Source organism: Triturus cristatus, chromosome 2_1 (assembly GCF_964204655.1).
Source record: "Triturus cristatus chromosome 2_1, aTriCri1.1, whole genome shotgun sequence".
Taxonomy (NCBI): domain Eukaryota; kingdom Metazoa; phylum Chordata; class Amphibia; order Caudata; family Salamandridae; genus Triturus; species Triturus cristatus.
In genome coordinates this window covers 633,215,553-633,240,221 of record NC_140581.1, presented here as the reverse complement: position 1 = coordinate 633,240,221, position 24,669 = coordinate 633,215,553, and the positions used below count along the sequence as shown (strand labels likewise).

Sequence of the window (24,669 nt, the reverse complement as noted above, 5' to 3'; positions counted from 1 at the left end):
TGCCCCCCTGGTTGTTCAGCTCATGTTGGCTGACCCAGCAGCCTTTCTGGGACTTCCTGAGCGAAATCTCAGCTCAATTTTTCAAAGACAGCTACAGGTCTGTTGACGCTGCCATGCTGCTGTGGGGCACATACTGTTCGGTAATAAGAGGGGAGGTGATTTATGAAAAAGGAAGAAAACCCCAGAGATTAGTGCATTGTATTGGGTGGCTGAGTGTTCCTATGCCGGAACACTCCCTGTGGAAGTGCAACATGCAATAGTGCAAGCAAGGCTAGCGCTTCAACAGCTCCAGGTGGATGAAGCCAGGGAACTATGGCAAGCGTCCAAGAATCTCTTATATAAACACAGCCATATGTCCAGAATACTGTTGCTTTGGCTGAGCCAGCGCACAGAGAGGACCTCAATCAAGGGCCACAGAAGGCTTGGTAAATGCGTTTGCCACCTATTATTCAGAGCTCTATGTGGAGTCACTAAACTGATCAGAAGCAGAACTCCATTCATATATCTCTGCAGTCAACCAGAACTATCTGACAGCTGGCCAGAGGCGAACACTAGAGAAACTGCTTATGGTGTACAAGTTTGCAGATACCATTGCCCAGCTTGCCGGGGGGTAAAGCCCCAGACCCTAACGGACTCCCTGTTGAGTTCTTTCCCCGCCAGGTCAATATCTCCATGCAGCCCATCCTGAATCTCTACAAGGACGCAATAATAGGCAACTCCTGTGGGACCTGGAAGAGTCTCATATTAAGAATTGGTTGTGCATACATAAAGTATGAATGCATCCCTGCATGGGGCACACCAGGGATGCATTCATACTTTATGTATGCACAACCAATTCATGATTTGATGACTTGTTTGGACAGACACGCCTCCTGAGGGAGCACCCGAACTACTGAACTTTGTTTTGAAAACTTGAACCCTGCAGCTGTGCACCTTCTGACTACCTTTTGTGTCAATACCATTTTTAGAGTCTCATATTAACACATTCCTCAAACCAGACCAACCCCCACTGGTATTGCTCCTTGTATAGACCTATTTGACTGAACTGTGAAACCAAAATCCTGACCAAAGTTTGTGAGATGTGGCTAAGTACTGACTGTACTTACCAATTTAATCCATAAAGACCAGAGTTACTTCATGCCCCATGGATTGAAGGCTCCACAATGCACAAGCGGTTGCCGACCAGCTGTGACGGCTGCTGGCAGGATTGCTAATCAATTTTTTAAAAGTGTTTGCCAGTGTGTCATGGGTGTATGTGTTCCTGTTGCTCAACTACTTAGGCTTTGTCCCCAGTACTTGTCATGAGTTCAATTGCTTCATGGTCGGCCTTATGCTGGCGTACAAGTAGAGGGAACACTATAGGTATCAATAGCTCTTAAAAGAGGTACGCGTCATGGCTGTCCCTTGTCGCCCCTGTTGTTTGCGCTGATATTCGAGTCCCTTGCACATCTCCTTTGAACAGGCCAGAGGGTGAAGGGCTTTATATAGTCTGAATATTGTGAGGACCGATTGTCCCTATATGCAGATGATCTACTGGTGAACCTCAGCCACCTCTGCACCACCGGGCCGGTGGTCATGGAGCTCCTTGATACTCTGGGAACTGTTCTTGGCTACGGGTCAACTAGAATAAGACACGGTTGTTCCCAGTGGGGCCTAAGGATGTGACAGAGGAATGGGCCTGTGGTATTTGGAAATTAATATATGCGCTACCGTGACACAAATTTAGTAGGACAATCTCTCATCCAAATTCGTGCCAACCCATAGTGACCTACAGTGCTGGTCTTCGCGGCCTCTGTTCAAACTTGGACTTGTGGCACTACTAAAGATAATTGTTCTCCCATGCCTGCTCCAAGCTGTGCATATCTACCCTTACAATATAATGAAGTTGACGCTGATGAGATGGTGTATGGGTGACCGCCCCCTGCACCAGTACATACTGGGATCTGCATCTGTCGGGCACCCCCCCCTGTACACAGGCAACGCTGCAAATCAAGCTGTCCTCTCTCAGAGACCTCTGATGGGAGGGCCAACTAATGTGAAAGACACCTCTATGGTGTGGAACCCCTCTACTTGAGATTTCACAGCTGCAGGCTTCAGGGATGGGATTCCCTCAGAATCGCTACCTTCGGCCATTTAGTGACAGATTCAGGTATAAAGTCTTTCACACAGCTCCAGGACAAGTTTGGTTTGGAGAGATCACAGTTTCATAGGTCCCTACAGCTGAGCCATCCATGAGACCGTACATGAGTGGATGCAATGACATCCCAGAATGCAGCACCTTGAGGCAAAGCTCACTATGGCCCCACTTCGTGACAAAGGTTGTGTGCCCCTTATATACAAATCCCTAGTACTCAACACCCTGGTCTCCTTCTAGATAGGGAGCGATGGGAAGGTGACCTGGGGGAGATGACATGGGAGAGTGGGCGTCCGTGCATATGAGTCCATGAAGGCCACCATAACTGCTAGATTTTGACTCATACAGTTTAAATATATACAACACATATATTTGACTCTACTACTGCTGTGGTGCATGCAGCGAGCAGACAACCCATTATGCCTACGCTGTGGGGGGTAGGAGATTTTCTTCATTCTTTCTGGCGTTGTGTGTTTCTTTCACCATACTGGAGCTCTGTTGAGTCATTGCCATGACTGACCCTTGGCCATCATCTTTCTCTCACGTCAAAGATGGTCCTCCTCTATATCCTGGTCAATGAGGGATTCATGCATCCTGAGTGGACATTAATGAGACAGGGTCTAGTGGTTGCAAAGAGAAATAAAGCCCGCCAGTTGCGGCAACTTATGCCCTGGATGTTGGAATGTGGCTGGCCGAGATGGACCTGTGCTGCATGCCAGTGGCGGCTCACAGAGGGAGGTCTATGGGGCGGCGGGACGGGGGAGTGGCATGGTGGGGGGTAGTGGAGTCGGACATACGACGGCCAGGAGTAAAGTAAGTAAATAAATAAATAAAACTATTTACCTTGCGCTCGCTGCATCGCCACCCGACCGCCCCACAGCACTCCCTCTGCGAGCCGCCACTGCTGCATTCATGAAAAACCAACCTATGCAGCCTGGGGATGCCCCAAAAAGCATGCAGGGGTGTGGGGTGGGTGGTAGCAGTACCAGGAGGGAATAATAATGTAACCGAATTAGGATGTTGGGGGGGCATTGCCAGCGGGCAACACTCAAGATGTACCAGGTGAATGTATGTTGTTTTGTATTTCTTCCTTATAATTCCTGTGTGCTTGAAATGTGAAAAATTCAATGAACAGATTATATGAAAAAAGGTTGTCACTTGAAGAGCGGAAGTCTACAAGCTGACGGCTAGGAGGAGGGTAAACTATGCCATGATAATTAGATGTCAAACAGAGACACCAATCAGAGGGAAGGTGGAAGAGAGCAATAGAAAGTCTGAGGGAATAAATTAGAAGGATGAAATGGATAATCAGAGCAAATACCTCAGATGAAGGGCGGCGTAAAGGCAGAAGAATGAGTTTGATGAACTTGCAGGTGGGAGACAAATAGGAAGCTGTAGAGGAAATTGAGGGCATGGTGGGTGAAGATAAAATGACAGAGCGAGAAAGAGAGAGAAAAGAAGATAGTTTGAAGCGGAAAATATCATTGTAGGATAGGAATGTAATGAAGAGAATAAAGGATGCTTTAAAAAGCAGAGGAATATTTAATGAGTCAAATGAGCTATATCATGTGGAGAAGATCTGTGTCCTGTGTTCTGCCTTCACAGAAGTAACCATTATCAGGTTTTCAGACATATACTTAATTAACTAATGTGATAACATTCATGGAGCTTAAATAATTGTTGCCATCTATTTCTCGTAGGCAGCCACATAGAATGATATTATATTATAATGAACCTTGAATAAAAACAGTCCACTTAACTGCATATTGTTTGTAATATAAACATGTACTGAGGCACTAGAAACAGGTATGGATTTCTGAATTTAATGAGAAGGACGGTCCTAAATACAGTAAACAGGAATGTGCTCGGATTTTGGTCTGATGAAGTGATGAATACTCGCATAAAATGTCGGCATAGATATGAATATACAGAGCGGTATTTTTAATGGACGAGTAATAACAATAGCATGCATGTAATATAATATTATGAAGAACTGGATGTCAAATTAGCACATTTTTACCGCTGCTGATAAGGTCATCCCCGTCCTTTCTCTGGCAGTTGTTTGGGCTCCCATTGTAGGAATCGACACCTCTGAAAAGAACATTATATGACATCTCTGTTGTTTTGCTGTGATCCAATTCCTTATTTTGCACGATTGTGTGATCCATATGCTCAACAATCGGTAGGCAGATATGAGGACATGCACCAGCTGCCATCACACCATCCTAATGCCAAAAGTAGGTAAAATGTAAGAACTCGTCCTGTTTTTCTGTAAACTAAGCTGATGGGAATCCATAGCAACATTGCTGGATAGGTCTTTGGCAGTGACACGTTAAAACACACAGAACTGTGACCTTTGTGGTATCAATACATGTTATTGATTCTAGAGAAGTATTATAAGAGGATCACTGCTGGGACACTTAAATCCTATTCTCATGATGTGAAATATCTAGATACAGGCTGTATTAAGCCAACAGATATAATCCATCAAATATTGAGTTATCAACAAGAGCATCAAAGGAGTCTTTCAATCACCTAAATCTTTCGGTTGAAATATTGATTCCTTAAGCAGGTAGGTTTTGGTCAATTAAACAACACAGAGGATCATTTGGACGCATCATTCATGGCTGTAAGGCAGGCTTTGAATGAAGCTTGGGGAGCACCGTTGTGGCTAATGATTTAAGAGACCTGCATTCATTGTGACCGGCTTGCTTTCTATGAAATATTAAATGCTGTAGATTTATAGCACCTGTACGTGTATGAGATAGGTTTCAGATCTACCATCTTTGCTGTTGTGTAGGGAGTCCTATCATATTAGTATTTCCATCTGCCCTGCATTTGTATGAGTTTCACTAGTCATGGCATCTGGATGTGAGCCTGCAAATGAATGTAGGTCTGCGCTGTTGACTAAAATAAGCAAATACACTATAGCCCTGATTATGAGCTGCATGATGATGTGGACAAACTCCGCACACAAAATGAATGTTTGCTGTGTGGTGACACCCTGCAGTTACCTGTAGTGACCTGGTTTCACCGCGGGGCATTCCGCATGATATTCCCTGCTCCATGGAGATTAGCACTCACATGTACCTCCTGCTGTGAGCAGGTGGTAAACGTGTGCTGAGAGGCGAAAGCGTGTTAGAAGACAGGTGAGGGAAATAAAAGGAACAGCCATGGCAGGGCGAGAGCACTGCATGCTCCCCCTTACTGTGAAAACAGCTTGGTTGGGGACAGAGTCTTGGCAAATCTTGCAGCCAAAGTCTCAAGCGATTTGATCTACTAGTTTTTAAAGATCGTAAAATGAACCTGGGTGCCAGAATACCAAGCTATCTGGGATTGGGTGGAGCAGAATTGCACAAGGGAATCCCACTCTGACTTGTAATCGTGCCCCATGTGGTATCCTGAGCAATCTCTAATGTACCTCTACCTCTAATTCTATTTCCAGGATCCTTATATATACTCTATATTCTGATTAGATAATTTCAGTTTACTTTGCAAATATACCTCCATTGGTATACCAACAGTAAACAGCTACAATGTACCAAATTCAAATTATTCACCACCCAAACACAGGTAGACAGCCCATGATTAAAACTACTGTTGGGGGGTGTAGCCTGAATGAGGACTCAAGATGGCATGCCTTGCCAGAACTCCTGAGCCGGGGCTCCCGGTAATGCCTCTCACCACCGCATTATTGTCTTCTTGTCGGTGGTGGGTGACCACCTCCCTTGCCGAAACCAGCAGAGACCTGAGAGGCAGCAGAGCGGGTGCTGGTGAGCCTGTTGGTGGTGTGTAATAAACATGGCCTCCCGCTCAGGAGCAAAGGCCCTGGCCATGCATGACTGATGCGGAGTGCTCCTGCCCGCTCACCCTGTGGAATTAAGGCAGAGGCTGTGGAGCCTCCCTGCTCTTTCCTTTCCCGTCTGGAGGTCGCTGGGTGTTTCAGCTCACAGTGCCATCACACTATATGGACTGCTGAAAGCATGATCAGTCTCACATCCTTATGGGAAGCTTGCATGTAATCTCTGGGCAATTTTTGAAATGTTTTGAGTAATTCATTTCTATGACGCAACCTGCCTGTATTACTCGCTAGCAACAGATCCCTCAAGATGGGGGGCTCCCCCCATGGCATCCTCATGCCACAAGCCCCAGAGGACCTCTTCAATTAAGGGCATGTCACCTGTAGTGAAAACACCTAAAGGTAGTGTCTGCCTGGAGGTCGTAGAGGAGACACTATAGGGGATTGCTGTATCTCTCCCAGACGTATTTTTACCTGCAATGAAGGCGGACATCCAATCCCTTCTTCTGTAAATGAAAGATATTGCGGCTATGAATGCAAACTTTACCAAAGAGCTCACCGAACTCGACCAATCAGTGAGGGGAGTAGAGTCCCACACAGATGTAGTGGATGGGATGGTGGCACAACAGGATCAGGTACAGGATGACCTGGTTGAGAGGGACTAGAGACCCAACAACGACTTCTGGTTTATGTCCTGGAAGACAACAAGAACCGATCCTGTTCCCATTATATACAGATCAGAGATGTGATTGTCACCATTTTCAAAGCAGATCTGCAAAACTAAATGCAGGAACTGTTTCGTCACATGCTTCTGGACTCCGATGGTAGGACGTTTTCTCCTCATATGAACAATGTAACCATCAAACACCCGAAGTACTCACCAGAGTCCACTACAACCAAGGCAAGGAAGCCATCCTGAGAGCAGCTTGGACACTGTCAGAGGTTCACACCCTCACCATTTTTCAAGACATATTGTTCCAGACATTGGTCAAACGTCGCAACTTCAGGAAGGTGCTGTCCTATCAATGTGAAAAGAAAATCCTGTAATGCTGGGGTTTCCAACTGCACTTAATTTTCACAGTTTATAACAAGCAGGTTTCAGCGCACACATCAGATGAAGCCCAAACTCTGTTGCACATGATCCCTCCTACTAAAAATAGTGGTGACTAGTCGGTGCCCCTAACTCTTCAAAGACGGATGGATGGTGACGACGACTCTCGAGAGCGACTCATAAGGCCTCTAGGAAAAACAGGCACTGGCGAGACCAACGGATGGTCCTTCCTGTACTGGATTATTACTGACTACCTATTGGGCATTTGCCACCTTTGAACTTTAAGCCTAACCTGGTGGTCCATGGCTTGATGAACTGCAAAAGCCCCCCCTCTGGTGAAACTGACAGGCTACTCTATTGGCCCTTCTTTGGCGTCCGCGTCCAGACTTACACAGATCCATTGTTGTATCCTTTATTCTCGGGCAGGAGGGGTTCCCTGGATTACCCTCATGAGTTGCACCCGTCAACATAGCTGATGCACACTATTCAGTCACCATGCTGTGTTTATTCCACTGAGCATTGTCTTGTTTTTCTCTATGTTGTTCAGTCTTTATTTTCGCATTTGCTGTTTTACCCGTAACAAGGGCGGAGAGCAGATTTCCATGTACTCTTGGTGTCGGCGCTTATCAGGGTGCTGATCTAACTGATATGCCTTTCATGGACCATTCCTTCTCACTTCTGACTCTGGACACGGAGATTTACTTGTTGTTCTTGTTTTCAATTCTTGGGCTTTATATTCCGGGAAATCATAGATTCCCCTGTGCATTTAATCCCGGCACCCTATATGGTGCTGAGCGTTGATCATTGAGCAATCGATTGATATATCTATTTTGGATTGTCTTAATTACATTTTGATTCTGGGTTTTTACTTCTTCTTGATGCACTACATATTTCTGGCATCTGACCCTAGGACATAGCTGTTTGCAACTATTTTATATTACAATCGGAGTGATTGATCTGTCCGGTTTCTAGTCCTCTGCATTTGTCACAGATACAATGGCCCCTCACTTTGAGTGGAACTCACTTTTGCCCTGAAGAAGTCCATTGTATTGGCCGAAATGAGTTGACTGGTCTACCCTACATGTTGCTTGATATGTTTTATCAATAAAAAGAGGACTTGAAGAACAAATCTTGGATACAGACTTTATAATTGTTACTGTATTGATGTGTTGGTGCACCGATTGCTCTTATGTTGAGCTGTTTTTTCCCTTATTCACTATTCCAGGGTGCACACTATTCTTCTGTATACATATGGCTTGGACACTGGGAACCCTCAGGGGGATGGGGCTACATCACAATCAACAGGGCCTACCTTACACTTCCAGCCCCATTGATAGTGAGATAATGCCCCATTATGTTTAATTGGCACATCCCTAAGTATAGTTTCACTGAATGTTCAAGGGCTTAACACTCCAATGAAATGGAAGGTACTCCTGAAGGAGGTGGACATAGCCATGTTTCAGGAGTCACATCTCCTGGCACCTGGCACTAAAAGGATTGATCCATACTGGTTTACGCTCTATTTTTACACACCTGACCCTTCTAATACTAAGGGGGTGGCCCTATTATTTAAGTGAGGTTTGTCCAAAGCTATTGACTTATCACATGTTGATACGAGGGCAGGATAGTGGGTTTTAGTTAGCAACTAGTGGCTGGGTGCTCACGCTCTTCTCTTTCTAAGGGCCCACTGATAACATGGATCAGTTTTATGCCTTTTTACTCCCATTTATTGCAAACTTTACAGAGGGCGAATTAATTATTAAGGGTGAATTTAACACAGCCCTAGACTCCAACTTGGACCACTCTGCGGCCTGCTACAATACTTATCCGATCCCCCTATCTCTGACGCAAGGCATTCAAGGTCGTAACTTGCTAGATTTCTGAAGGGAAACCCACGTTGGGGAGAGGGACTACACGTAGTTTTCGAATGTCCATAAAACAAACACACAGGTTGACTTTTTCCTAATTGCCACCTCTCTTCAATGGCATACCCTATCAGCCATGATAGGCACCCATGTCCTGTCAGACCATGCCCCGGTGTTTTTGGTGTTGGATGGAGGAGCAGCCCCCCGGCGTGTGGCCCCAACATGGTACATTAACAAAATTGCATTGTGAGACCTTGTGCTGCAGGATTCAATGCAAGAGTCTTTGGAGCATTACTTTAAGGAAAACAACACTTGAGATGTGTCTTATGCTACTGTGTGGGACGTGACCAATGCTGTACTGCAAGGCAAACTCTTAAATCACACATCCACTTTTGTTAAATTAGATAAATCTAAGTAGATGGATCTCAAGATCAACACAGCCACACAACGCTATGGGCTCAAATAGGATGCACAGGGAGCTGAGACGTGTTCACAGAGAGCTGGAGCAGCTCAACTAGACTGCTGCCGCATGGAAACTTTTTTATATCAATCAGAAATACCATGAGAAGGGGGATAACACCCATAGAATGCTAGCATACAAGTTGAGATAGAAGCAAACAGAAACCATATCTCTTCCATCAGGGACGATGAAGGGACATCCCACGCGGACAAACCTGATATCCTTGACCTATTACTCATCGTTCTATCACACCCACCCTCCACCAGCAGCCACCTAGGACTGTTATATGGAAGATTTTGCCTTCCCCCATGTTGACCACATGCTACTCCAAGAGCTGGAAGAGCAAATCACCCCGAGGAGGTGAGGATAGCTGTATTTCAATTAAAAGCCAACAAGGTTCTTGGACCTAATAAGTTCTCTGTATCATTTTATAAAGCTTACTGCAAGTTGTTAGTGGAGCCCTTGGCTAAGGTGTTTATCTTCTTCCTGCTCACCAAATCAGTAACACTAACCATGACGGAATACACAATAACTCTCCTTTTGAAACCGGGCAAAGGACCCACAACCTGCTTCTCCTATAGGCCCATTGCCCTGCTACATTTTGATGTTAAAATATTCACCTTTATCTTGGTCTCCCGCCTCCACTCTGTCTGACCGTTGTTGTTATCTAGCTACCAGTCAGGGTTTATTAGGAATAGACAGGCTTGAGATAATATTTGTCTGGCGGTGAACGTGGTCGATGTGGTAGAATGGACCAAAACCCAAACCCTCCTTCTCTCACTTGACATAGAGAAGGCCTTTGAACGGGTGAACTGGAAATTTCTCCAAATAATCCTGTCGAAGATTAGGCTTGGCCCTCACATGACGACCTATTTGCTGGCCAATTACACAACCCCGACATTATGTTTTAGAGTCAAAGGTGCCCTCTCTTCACCGATATCACTTGTAGGGGCACTAGACAGATATGCCTCCTGTCTCCGCTAATTTTTGTCCTCATGATGGAGCCACTGGTCCACCACCTTAAAACAAACCCTGGGCTCCAACGGCTTGAGATGGATGGAAAATTTTACAAATTAGCATTGTTCTCAGATGATACATTGTGCTTTCTTACATGCCCAGATACGTCCTTTCAATTTTTGTTGTACAAATTAAAGCAATTCAAAGTGGCTTTGGGCTTCCTCATTAACCACGCAAAGTCTAAAGGCAATGGGATCACGGACCCCACTCACAGGACCCGATCCTTGCTCTCCACTTTTGGTCTCGCGCCACCTCCTTGCGTTATTTAAGGATCTCCATTATTAGCTCCATCTGTACTCTTTATGAATATGATATAACTCTGGTATTGAAGGTTCTATTAAAAGATCTCAACTGCTGGGATAGGCTGGAGATGTCATGGCTGGGTCATAGTAATGCTGTGAAGAGGAGCTACCTGTCCCGGATACTCTATGTGATACACAATTTGCCCCTTTGGATCTACCGTGACACCATTCAGCATACCCCAAAATAGTTGCTACAATTTATGTGGCATAATTTCAGTCCCCGAATACCAAGAACAACAATTTATTGTAGAACATCAGACGGAGAGCTTGGGTACCCCAATAAAGAGCACTGCATTCACCCCTCCCGATTACAATCTGCATCTTGTATCACCTCCCCTATGCCATGCCTTGGGTGCTCCTAGAACAGGGGTGCTTCGCCATCCTTCATATTCTTTGGATGAAGCTCTGAAACCATTTTTCACCCTCATAAACTCCATTGCACGCTACTGCAACTCTCCTGCAACATAGGGATAAAATGAACCATTCACACTCAGCCACTACATTTCCTTTCCCCCACTCTATTGTACACAACCCAGAGTTTGTGCCGGGAACATTGGATAGTCATTTTGCAGGTTGGAGGGCGGAGTACACCCCCTTTTGGGAGATCTGTACCAAGATTGGCTTACGTTTTATAGGCAGACTTTTTGGCAGCGCTTCCATCTGAGCGCTACAGATGAATTACGTCTCAACCAACTGCTACACTTGGCAAACACAGCATTAGTGAAAGACAACAGAAGTAGAGCCCAAAAACATCTGGATCAACTCTTTGCTCAGGGTCTCCTAACAAAGACAGCAGTTTCATGTATGCAGCTTTATGTAGTCTTTTCCAGCTGTGCTGACACCCCTATCAGTCATGATGGGAGCAGGACTTCGGGATCACCATTGCTGATGGCGCATGGCAGCGGCTTTGATCGCATGCAGTCAGGAACTCTATCTGTCCAAAGCATAAGACCAAGGCCTTCAAAATCCTCACAAGATGGTATTTCACTACGATTCGACTTCATGCCATGACTAGAGCTTCTGACCTTTGCTGGAGAGGCTGTGAAGCTAGCGACACTTATCTACACATCTGGTGGCACTGTATACTTGTAAAACGCTTCTGGTCATAGGTGCTCCTCTTGATCCATGGATTTGTTCAGTGACCCTGCCAATGGTCACTTTGGTGCTCTTATTGGGGAGGCTTCAGAGGATTCAGTTTATCTATAAAGTACCCATACGGACAGCAGATCAATTGTTCCTCCTGGCAGCAAGACTAGCAACAGCCCACACCTGGAAGAACCCTCACCCACTAAGTCTTTCGCTATAGTGATCGAAGATGTGGCCTATATATGCCATGGATCGCCAACCGCAATATTCACGGATTGGAGGTACAAGTTTGACTGACTCTGGCTGCCTTTCAAGACGTACGTCAAGAGGGATATGTCAGGGGTGAACTCATCTTACAACAAGCAAGACTGGGAGGACTTTCGTATTCTGATAGCGAGGCTCGGGGTGGGGCAGGTGAAGATGAGTCTCTATGATGTGTACCTGATCAGATGACTCTACCTGCCTGCTGTTACCACGTTTCTCCGTATAACTAACTGTACCATGAGACATTGTATGTTGCTTAGCTTGCTACTGTGATGATACTATCTCTTTCTTTGTCCTCCCTGTTCTTTTATCTTGTGCTGAGACCACCTGAAACCACCCCTTCCTTTCTAAAAGCCCAATAAATAAATGTGTTTAAAAAAAAAAAAAAAGACTACTGTTGGAATCATGTGCCATTCTAAATATATTTTAGTGTCTCCATTCAAACAAATTAGAAAAGTTCTTAAAAAATCTAAATAAATGTATCTGAATATACTATAATATGCTGTATCATATTTATAATATAACAAATATATTAAGACCGCAATAAAGCTAACAATTCAGCAATGCATTTCTACACCAACAACTCTCATTGATTCTCTGCTTGGAATTTCAATTTAAAAGCTGGATTGGTGAGCAAGCACCTGAAACTGCCAAAGCCGGACCTGGGGTTGAAAGACACAAGAAGCAGTGACAGCGCTTGCGAGGCAGCATCCGACCGCTGGGCCAAGAGAAGGAAACAATTTAAAGAGAGCAAGAACTGCAGTTCGACTGTAGGGAGCTCGGCCACAAGCAACTTCACACAAGATTCAGGTTAGTTTTTGGAGCATTCCAATATTTTCAAAGTAAAGTTGAATATCACTTACATTTTCTGTGTTTTAAAGTGTTTGGAAGTGAATTTAGACAACCCAAAATAAACTGCTTTTTTAAACAGTAGTTATTCTCAAGTTGTCTCAGCTCAACTAACAACAGGCTCCTATTTTCTATTTCTTTTTTTAAAAACTTTTTTAACAACATTCTTTTGTTCCTAAATATATAACACAGAAAACATCGCCAAAGTAAAAAAAAAATTGACAATCGTTGTGTTCTAGTTCTCTCATTATTTCAATTTCCTAGTTCACATGAGGGTTACTTCCTCAATATTTTCTACATCTTTATTATTTTTAGCTTAGCCCACTCCCCTTCCAGGGGCTGTATTATAGCTAAGATGCACTGTCCCTGTTTAATACCATGGCACACCTTAACAGGGTGCGTTGGGCTCAAATACAGAGAACCGTGAGCGACTGCACCTGCCTGCAGGGGGATGTTTTGGTGGTCCATGGGACCACATTTTCCTCCTTGCAGGGGTCTCCGTTGGAGGGCACACTGACTGTGTGCCATTTCTTTGTGGTGCACAATGAGTGCGACTCCTGGTGGCCTCATTGTCTCTGTGTTCACATCCATACTGTTCGGGCACAGAGGCGAAGTGTTTCCCTCATTTGCATGGGGCTATGTCTCAATGCAAATTAGGGAACGACCCTTTAGGGGGATATCTGCAATATTGAAGCAGCCACCCAAGCCTCTGTAGTCCCTTCTGCAATAAGTGCACTAGGGGCCAGAAAGCGGCATACATGCCCATTGTGCCCCCAAGGCACTTTATTTTATACGGTCTATGTGTATCCTCAGTATCTAACTCATTCTATTCCTCCAGGTGTTAATGCAGTACCTTAGTTACCTCAACCCTCATTAGGTAAGGCTAGAGAACAGTCCATTGTTTCACCTCCTACTCTGCCATCCTACTCTTCATCTCAGCCCATTCCGTTATCCCATCTGCTGCTTTTACATCTCTCCATGTGCTTTTGATATGGAGCTCCTCTGCCAAGGACCACTCCAACATGTCCTTCTTCCAAGCTATTTGACAGGGCCCTATAGGTGCAGCCAGTGTATGGCTACCCTCCATTTTACCAGCACGGTCCCCAGTACTACTAGTTTGTATCTCATTTTTTCCCAAGTTTATCCGAATTCACCACAGGCCTAGGTCATGTGCAAGGAGGAGGCAACTAATTCTCCGTAATTGGGGCAACCTGAGGGTATTTCAGGATATTTTCGGTACAGATATTGAATGTGAATAAACTTAAACCTAGCAGTGCGTGATGTCTTTTTGACCTGGGAGCATATTGCTTTCTACTCCTCATCTGTTAAAGGCTTTCCTATGTCATCCTGCCACTATTCAGTCACTTTCATGGGAGTACGGGTTCTAACTCCTTTCAGTGTCTTATATAGCTTTGATACTAGCCTAAATGCTCCCCCTGTATCTATATGTAATCTCCAAAGGTTGAGGGCAAACAGCAGGGGTGACAATGGGCCCCTTTGTCTAGTGCCCCACTCAGTTCTCCAGCTTTCTGATATCATACCCCCAGATCTAATTTGGACACTAGGTTCAGAGTAGAGCAAATGCACTCATCTCTCAGATTTAGACCTAAATCACATAACTTGCAGTATCAAGAACAAATAATGCCAATACAGATGTATCAAAGGCATTTTCTATGTCGATTGATATCAACATGTACTCGTCTTCTCTCTGTTGTGCTGCGTGTCATATGTGATTAAGCCTCCTCGGATTCATGAGTATGCTCCGACCAGAATAAAACCACACTGGTCCTCATGGACCTGAAAGCGTCCCATTGGCAAGTACTTTGATCAACAATTTAATGTTGGTGTTGATCACCAACATCCTATAGAAGGAAAGATTCTGAGAGTCTCTCTCTGGCTTTTGTACCATTGCTATAATGGCCTCCCTTGCCGTATCAGGGAGTTTTCCCTTGAAGTCAGATTTGCTTAATACCTCTAAGAGCCAATGGCTATGTATAAGAACTATGAAATTCTGCTGGGAGGTCATTTTGACCCTGCGTTTTTGCCTTTGGTATGTTCCTTATTTCTTCAGCAATTACCACCATCTGGAGCACCCTCTCCTGTTTGGTTCTATGCTTTATCCTGAGTTTAGGAAGTGTAATCTTCTCAAAAATATAAATACTAAGTTCTTGGGGATGCACTGGGACTTTGTGTACATACCCTCTAAATATTTGTGGAGTGTACCATTTATGTCAGTTTGGGTGATTGCCATTGTGCTGGCTGCTCTATTTAACCCTAGAATTATTGGTCTTGATCATTCCCTTTTCAGTATCCAAGCTAACACACTTTCTCGTTTGTTACCCTCTCTGTGTATCCTATGCATCCACTGCCCGCTCTGTGTAATCTCTACCTATACTCTCTGTGGGTGAACCTTTTCCAGTCTGCCCCATATTCTTCCCAGATACATTTGCATATCCAAAAACTCTTGCTTCGCTTGTGGAGTCCTACTTTCTTATGCTTGTGACCTAATCAGCTTTGATTCCACTTCTAGCAGTGTGGTAAATATTTCATTACCGGTACTATTTTTTATGCGGTAAAGTCTAGTAAGAATAACTCAGTAAATATAAGAGGCAGAATCCGTGGTATTAGAGGTTCTAAAAGGCTTTATTCCTATACAAAGGAATACAATTCGAATTGTAGGCTTCTGTTCCATCACCACGAAAGTTCAGGAAGGAAGGGCATACATTATTGACAGGTAATCGTATTTATATGGAAAGCATTACATTGAGATAGATGCAAGAGGCGTAACAGCTGATAATACAGATAAAATAGGCATACGTAACTAAAAAGGCGGATATTTAGGCGTAACTTATAAAACGTCATTATACATGATGTCACAAGTGGGTGGATCCATAAGAGAATCCTGCAATGTCAGCAGAAATATTTGACAGAGATGCGCGCGCAGCCGTATGACGTGTGATTGACGTGCAACTAGAGGGTGAAAGGGACTTGACATTTAACTCTACATGTGGAGACAGAAGTCTGGGGGTTATGTCAACCTAATCCCAAATCATATCTAATATCCTATGTTTAAAGAACTGTGTTATCCAAAAGGAAAGGTCTCTAGGTTAGAATCTATTCTATACTGACGGTTAGTGCGTGTACAAGCGTCTAAATGTCTACATGAGATGCGAGGGGGTAGGAATATTCCATGGTAACGGGGGCTATGAATTACTTGCATGTGGACAGCGAGGCCTGGCCCTTTGCACGGTAGCTGGAGGAATGTTTACCTAAACTACTAGACAGGAATGCATCGGATGAGGAGCGGAGTAGATAATCTTGAAGGTGAAATACAGTTTTTGGCAGGCAACAGGCTAGATCAGGCACCGTTAGCCGCGCAGGGAGTAGGACAAAGTTCATGGATACAGATGTAGGCTCAGACTGGAGCTTTCAGAGGCAGAAGGCAGGAAAAGACTTGATGACAGAATTCTGGGCCTACTCGCCTGAATCTGTAAAATGTGGAAAGGAAACCACATAAAGTCGGTGGCCTTTCATACTTAGGAATGGAATATCTGACCCATTCATGGCGGATCTGAAAGAGGACATGTTGACGGTGGACGCACATGTATTTGCGTCTTCAAAACTGGAACTGGAGGGAACATACATGTACTTATAGCATGCACATGGAGCCGTTGGGGTCTACGATAGGGGACATAACTGATCACAAAATTCATATTTCCTCATTCCCTCCTTGTCCCCTACGGACCCTCAGGTGATATCGATCTTCATTAATCCATCGATCTGTTCATATAGCATCATTTGTTCTTCTTTCTTCTTCCGGGATCTTGAACGAAAACTTGGATGTGGGATACACGATGTGGCACACAGACCACAAATCGCTGGCCCACATTGTAGACATAAGCAACAACTGAATAGTATGAGGAAGCCAATACCTAGGAAGGATAGGATCCTCCATCCCCAGGCTGACAACACGCCCCAGAACCAACCGGACCAAGTCCAGGTGCCTGGACTCTGGTGTATCTGGCTTATAATCTTATGAAGGCGGGTTATGGCTTTATATACTGACGGCGAATTTTCTGGTATGAAAATGCAGCAACTTGATCCGATGACCCTACAAGCTCCGCCCCTATCGGCCAGGATGACGTCAAGGACAAGACGATTCTGAAGCACAACAATCCGCATAGCAGACTGCTCTTCTGTTAAATTGCCTAAGGCGGAAATAGTCTCGTTCACTACTGCTTCAAGGGTTCTGGTTAATCTACGTATCAGCTTACTATTAGTGACTGTACCTATATAGGGAAAGAACCCTTTATTGAAATCTGTGTATTTTTCCCATGCTGTTTCAGTGTAATCGACAATTGGGAGATCTCTCTGTTGTCTATTGTGTACTAAATGGGTATTTCTGTGATAATCAGGAGGAGCTAGGAAAACAGGTGGTAGAAGGAATGCTATGTAACAGGTACCATCCCAATCTAGAGGTAGATGTATATATGCAGTCTGGCCACATATGAAGTAGGAATGACGGGAAGCTCTAAATGTAGACTTGCCTTGATCACTGAATTTTATTACAGTGGTACATTTACTATGGCCCATGTGTATGGAACCATTCTTTCTTACACATAACTCCCCTTTTACTGGGAATACTGACATGGCAGGCAAGATTGGTGTAGCTTCGGATTCAACGTTCAGGATCATGAGGTTAAGTGTAAAATTACCTAATCCATATACTTCATTTTCTAGATCAGTTCCTGTTCTCTTGGGAAGTCCCTCCTTGTTAGGGTAGCAGACTTTAAGCAAAACTAGGTTCAGGTTTCCCCATACCCAGTTGTCTTGATAAACTGCGGAATTTGAATCTAGGGAATTAATCAAACTAAACCATGCTCCACAGGAGCCATTGTGTGTGAACGGATAGGGAAAGAGGGGCAAAACTCCCTTATAGTTCTGATAGGGAGGGAGTCGGCCACATATCCAACAATTTGTGGCATTGCTGGTCTGGTGGGAATGATGTAACATACTAATGAATGTGTTGTTGCGCAGCGCAAATCTATAGGACAACTCATGCGGAGGTAATTCACTAAAAGAATGTTCTGCAGTTACATTGTGAGCACGCTTAAAAATAGGGTAATACATGTGCAATAGTATGCTGGAAAAGATGATCAGAAGACTTAGAAAAAACAAAATTAATAATGTTACTGTACAGTGACTACGAAGTGATTTACAATACGCATGCTTTTTAAGCTGCATCTGTTGATTTCTTTTTCTATTCCGGTCTAGAGGATACATGTCAGAGACAAATTCAACCGATTCACCTTGGAGAGGACTTAAACAATCAAATTGTCTGACTTGCTAGACCTTAATTTTAGTTTGTAAAGTTCTGGTTTTGACTGCTCAACCAAGGGGAGCTTTGAGTCTGTCTGTGAGGGAATACAAGGTTGAGTATTCACACTGGATGGTAGTCCATAAAATTTCTTGATATGACTCGAATGCAACCACCCTTTTCGTCCCTCGATCTTTACGGCTGTCCTTGTAGTTAGTAGAACTAGCTTCGGCGACTTCCACCTAGGCTCCAGTTGGGTCTTCCGGTCGAAATTCCGGACCAGAACCAGGTCACCAGGAACCACGTCATGGGGCTTCCCCTCAGTATTATCGGGAAAAGCTGCGGCTACCTGTGAACGACAAGATTGTAGTGCAGACATCAAGGAAGCCAGGTAATCTGTCAGCATATTACAGTCAACATCAGTGATTTTGCGAGGTATAGGCGTCCCCCACATATTTGGTGGTCTACCGAAGATCACCTCGTACGGGGATAGCCCTGTTCGAGAATGTGCTACCATTCTCATGTAAAAGAGCGCAACTGGTAAGGCTACTATCCAATCGACACCTTTTTCTCTACATATTTTGGACAATCTAATTTTCAGAGTTTGATTATGGCGTTCCACGAGACCTGCTGCCTCGGGATGTCGGACACAGTGAAATTTCCATTGGTAGCCTAACAAAAGGGAAACGTGTTTCATTAGTTCGGATGAGAACGGCTGGCCGTTATCTGAGTAGACAACACGTGGTAAACCGTACCGTGGGAAGAATTCTCGAACTAACTGTTTGGCAGTAGTCGGGGCAGTGTAATCTGAAACCGGGTAGGCTTCCGTCCAACGGGAAAGAGCACAGACAACTACGAGAACATATTTGAATCCTCGACATCGTTCCATCTGGATATAATCCATCTGGAGGACTTCAAAAGCATGATCGGGAGGTTGAAATCCACCCTGCTCTACGGGGATGCTTTTACCTGGATTAAACTGACAACATATCATACAGGTACGAACTTTTTGTTTAGCTGCGGCTCGTAGATGTTTGTTGAACCAAATGTGTTGAATGCTGTCTAGCATAGCTTTTTCTCCTAGGTGCGCTGGACTATGTATCGTGTTAATGATGACTTGAACCATGGAGTCGGGAAGAAACCATATAGATTTTTCCTTCGTCATCCATCCTTGATCCGTTTGGATCCCTCCTAATTCAGTCCATTTCTTTATTTCTTCTGGTGTAGCATGTGTCTGTATGTCAATTACATCAAGGGCGGGATCCTTAACTGTCATGCAATGTGTTGGTGTCGGAACTATTGTCTTTGTCGTGTCAGTTGTGTGAGTCTGATTCTGAGCAGTCTGTTTAGCTGTTCTGTCAGCTAGGTCATTACCCTGAGAAATGATATCGGTAACTTTTGTGTGAGCTTTGCATTTCATAATCGATATTGCAGTAGGTAAATGAATCGCGTCCAATAGGGCTTGGATGAGGGGTCCGTGTTGGATGTGGGCACCGTGAGAAGTTAAATAACCTCTCTCTCGCCACAGTACGCCGAAGTCATGGACGACTCCGAATGCATAACGTGAATCTGTGTATATGTTGACTTTCTTATCTTTGGCTTGAATACAGGCTTGTGTCAGAGCGATGAGCTCTGCTGCTTGAGCTGACAAAGTGTTAATACAATTTGTTTCAATGACTTCAGTGTCTGTTGTGACTGCGTAAGCGGCCACTAACTCTCCTGTACTTGTTCTCATACATGACCCATCTACATACAATGTCAAGTCTGGATCTGACAAAGGGATATCTGTCAAGTCTTGTCTGGGTTTCGTCGTGATAGTAATGACTTCGACACAATCATGTGCCAATGGATCTGTTCCGCCCACTGGTAACAGTGTGGCAGGATTCAACGTATTACAACGTCTGATTTCTATGTGTGGCTGAAATAATGTCAATTCGTAACCGGTAAGTCTCGCTATAGTTAAGTGTTGTGTTTGTGTGCGGTTCAAGAGAACCTCTACTGCGTGTGGTACTTGTACTGTCAATTGGTGTCCTAACACTATGGCATCGCTTTGTCTGATTGCTAAAGCCGTTGCTGCCACCGATTTCAGGCACGCTGGAAGAGCCTGAGCTACTGGATCTAATGTACTAGAGAAATAAGCACATGGTTTGTGTGATCCTGCTTGTTCCTGAGTGAGTACTGACAAGGCAGTACCTTCGCGTTCTGTAACAAAGAGTGTAAACTGTTTACTGTAACATGGTGTTGCTAAAACAGGTGCTCGGCATAAAGCTTTCTTTAAGCTTTCAAAGGCGTGTGTATGTTCTTGAGTCCAAGGGAGGACAGTCGATGTGGCTGCCTCCTGTGTTGTCAACTGGATGAGTGGTTTTGCTAGAAATGCATATTGAGGGATCCATTGCCTACAGTACGAGGTGAGGCCTATAAAAGCCCGCACCTCCTTTTGTGTCTTGGGTGGTGGCATGCTAGCGATTAACTGGATGCGGTCGGGTGTAAGCTGCCTTCCCTCCTTGGACAGCGAGTGCCCAAGGTAGACAACTCGCGGGACACAGAATTGCAGCTTAGAAGGGGACACCTTGTGCCCCTTGTCGGCCAGAAATTCCAAAACCGTCAGTGACGCTTTTTCACATTCATGTTCACTTCGGGCGGTGATCAGCAGATCATCGACATATTGAAGCAAGGCAGTGTTAACGGGCATGTGGATACTGTCAAGTTCTCGTTTCAGTGCTTGGCTATAGATGCTGGGGCTTTCTGTAAATCCTTGAGGTGCGCGTGTGAATTTAAAACTTCGTCCATTTAAACTGAATCCGAACAGATATTGACTTTCCGGATCTATTGGGACGCTAAAGAAAGCATTCTTGAGATCAATTACAGTGAAGAACGTTGCTTCTGAGTCAATAGCTGTTAGTAATGAAGAGATATCTGGGACCACAGGGTATTGTGGTACAATACATTTATTTAATTCGCGCAGATCAATAACCAATCGATATACTGGTGGTGCTTTTGGATCCGTTCTTTTAAGAATCGGAATTATCGGGGAATTACATACATTGGAGTCGGTTTCGACAACCACTCCTTGTGCAATGAGCTCGTCAATGATTTGCAGCAAAGCCACAACAGCATCTGGTGGTAACTTGTATTGTCGCATTCGTGGTAGTACTACTCCTGTTTTTAGTGTAACTCGATATGGTGTAATGTTCATGCAACCAACATCAGTGGGGCCTTGTGCCCATAAATGTGTAGGTAAATTCTGTAATCGGTGATCCATATCTCTTGACACGTAGTGACCTTTGAAGTCACGTAGAAATAGTCGTACTCCTTCCGGAGAACAACATATTATAGCTCCTAGAGCTTTCAATGTTTTTATACCTAACAAGTTTTCTGGACATGATTTAGTAAGCAATAAATCTGTAGTACGTGTCAATGGACCAATCGTAAGTGGAAGAGGTTGTGTTACGTCATTAATTATGGGTTTTCCTGAGAATCCAAGGGAAATATTCTGTGAGCCTGAGAGGGGTGCCCCTGGAACTTCACTGCGTCTTATAGTTGTTCTGCTTGCCCCTGTATCAAGTAAAAACTTTCTGTCTTCCCCTAATAGTTCACTATGTACATAAGGTCCCTCCTGGTCTACAGGAACCTCAATAAGGGGTAAGCCAACTTCCCTTTCTAGGCTATTTCATGTATATCGCTGATAATCGGGATAATCTGCTTGTGCATACTGATACATCTGTTGTGTTGTCGCTTGTGTTGCAGCAATAGGCTGCGTTTGTGGTGGTGCTACGGTCTGTTGAGGAGCTGCCTGTTGCGTAGCTAGTTGTTGCGGAGCTAACCTGGGTTGTGCATGCTGAGGGATTTGTTGTTGATTCTGATCCTGTCTAGGTGGACCTGGTCTTTCCTGGGTTCTACCTGTGGCAATGTTATGTTTCAGGACTGGACAATCGTGTATATAATGACCTAGTTGTTTACAATAGTTGCATGTCCCTTTCGTAGGACCTGCGAAATCACCCTTTTGGTGACCATCAGCTGGAACTGACTGAGCAACAAGCATTTTCATTTTTGTATCTTTCATACGTCTTTGTTCGTGTTCTTGTTCTTCTCTAATTCTATTGTGGTGATATTGTAACATCTGTGATGGGGTATTACCTTGCCAGGTACTTTCGAATTTCAATACTCTATTCTTGACTTGCAGCAGAGAATTTTCAACTAATTTTGTCACAAACAGATGTGGATATGACTCACTACTGGCTTTTATGCCACTATTTATACCAAAACATTTTTCAAATCGGGAATAGAAATCACTAGTGTCTTCATCTGGCTTTTGTTTACAGGCTGAGATTGCACCCCAGTCTTCCTTTTTCGTAGTTAATAAACGTGGCAGTACCTGTACTAGTAGTCCTGCTAGTGCTGTAGTCTTTTCCCCAAGTCCTGCTCCTGCAGCTCGGGCCCTTTCTTCGTTTTCTAATGCTGTCCAATCTATCTTTTGGTCTCCCACCTCCCATTCCTTTTCTTTGAGTTTCTCGTAAACACCGGCGGGTAATAGGACTTTTAATATTTTCATAATGTCGGGGTAGGTATACTCTCCCATGAGTAACATGTCTTTTATCTCGCGATGGAAACCTGCTGGGTCCTTGTCATGACTGGGTACTACTTTCTTCATTTCTAATAATTCCAGTTTAGTTATAGGCGTGTACACAAACACGCGGGTAAAGTTATTACCGTCACCTCTGATTGGGTGTACTTCGCGTAACGGGTTCTGTCTATCTATGTGATACATTTTTCTTCCCATAATGGGAACTGGAACGTGTTCTGGGCATACGAAAGCTATATACTGGTTTCGAAATTCTAGAATTTCATTAATTAAATCAGTACCTGACCCTCTCCATTTATTCGTGAGTAGTTCTGTCAATATGTCAGGTAAGGGTCCTGGATCGGAATGTTGGCTTTTATATAATATAAGGAGGTGTTGAATCATGTATATACTGGCTAAATGCTGTTCGTAGGGGTCAAGGTTCAGAAACGTGTGTGCTAGTGCATCATCATTGTATTCGCTGGGACTGTCAGCCCATTGTACTGCTGACCTGGCTAATTCTTGTTCGTCCATGGAATCAAGCATATGGTACCCCCTTCGATCTCGGAGTAGTTTATCAGCGGCTTGGAATAGGTGTTCAGGGGATCTTGTATTTAACATAGGGTTTGTAAAATGTCTATTACATTCCGGACGCATCGGACGTATCGGATCATTAAAGCCTCTAGTATTATTATGGGGTCTTCCTCTACCTACGTAAGCTATTGTTTCTAATTGCTCTGATTCTTGGTCCTCCTCTTCTTCTGATTCAATTCTGTCTGCGTCTCGTCTTTCTTTATGTATTCGTTCTATTTCCTTGCGGATCTTTCGACACATAACTACTATGCATGACTGTTTATCATGTTTCTCTTCTGATATGTTCTGACCCCATTTGGCAAGTTTTTGCATGGTATCATGATCTGCCCCAGGCCTGTCTTGGTTCCTAATTACGCAATTTATGAAAAAGCGTAGTAGTTGTCTTTGTACATCCACTTTCTGGTATTCCATAGCTTCGTTAATACTTTCTGGACCTCGCCCTGTTTGGACGAAGCGATATATATTGTCTAGGTGTTCAACCATTCCTGGTATCGTCATTAAATACAATGTAGCTCGTCGTATACGTAGTGATGATATGAGCAATTTGTCCTGTCTACCTGGTACTGGGTCGTATCTACAATCCACAAGCTGTTCTTTAAACATGTCGGATGTCGCTAGTTGGGGTGTACGCTGGAGTGCTAAATCTCTAAGGGTCTGTTTATTTCGCGGCGGTGTGGCAAACATGTCTGTCGTACCTCCTGTAGCACCATCTGAAGTGCTGGGCAAGAAAGGATTCGTTGGACGTAAGATAGAAATCGTAGATGCGGGAAAAACTGTAGAAACGGACGGACCTGTGGGAACTTGTGTAGGAGTTTGTATTGCGGGGATACAGACGGATGCTCTTGGTGTTGAACACCATCGGCAAGCGGTGTGTGTGGTATGGCATTAGCATACTCGGGAGCTACGTCATCTAAATAGGAGGAAAGGAAAACGTCCTTTGCTGTTTTGGGATGTGTTTTGGGATGTGCTTTTATCGGGAGCAATGGAGGAGTTAAGTCTTTTGGTATTTCCGGGGTAGCCTTAGGTAACCCTTCGGCCAGAAGAGGATACATACCATTCATAAGAGTATTTCTTTGTCTATCTACTTGTTCTGATTTTACTCGGGTACCTTCCTCAATTAGTAGATTTTCTCGGGTTTTATTTGAATTCTCTCTACCTTTCTCTTCCTGTCTGAGCGCTTTTTCCGTACGTCTATATGATTCTTTACGCCATAATTCAATGGCATCTTTCTGTGACTGTCTGGCTTTCTTTTTCCATAATTCTTCTTCTACTCTCATGATGCAATCTGCATCCCAGGTCCCCGTTGCGGGCCACCTCTGACTTTCTGGCAAATCCTTGGTGTAGTCTACCCATAAATCAAGAAATAATAC

At 44.2% G+C, this 24,669-nt stretch overlaps 1 protein-coding gene across 1 annotated transcript in view; it reads left to right on the top strand.

Moving 5' to 3' along the window:
• LOC146865704 (uncharacterized) overlaps positions 1 to 24,669 on the top strand; it is a 632,622-nt gene that overhangs the window by 69,042 nt on the left and 538,911 nt on the right. Inside the window, exon 3 of the mRNA XM_085640187.1 lies at positions 12,600 to 12,788. Coding sequence (XP_085496313.1) covers positions 12,600 to 12,788 — 189 coding nt within the window. The remainder of the gene's footprint in view (positions 1 to 12,599; positions 12,789 to 24,669) is intronic.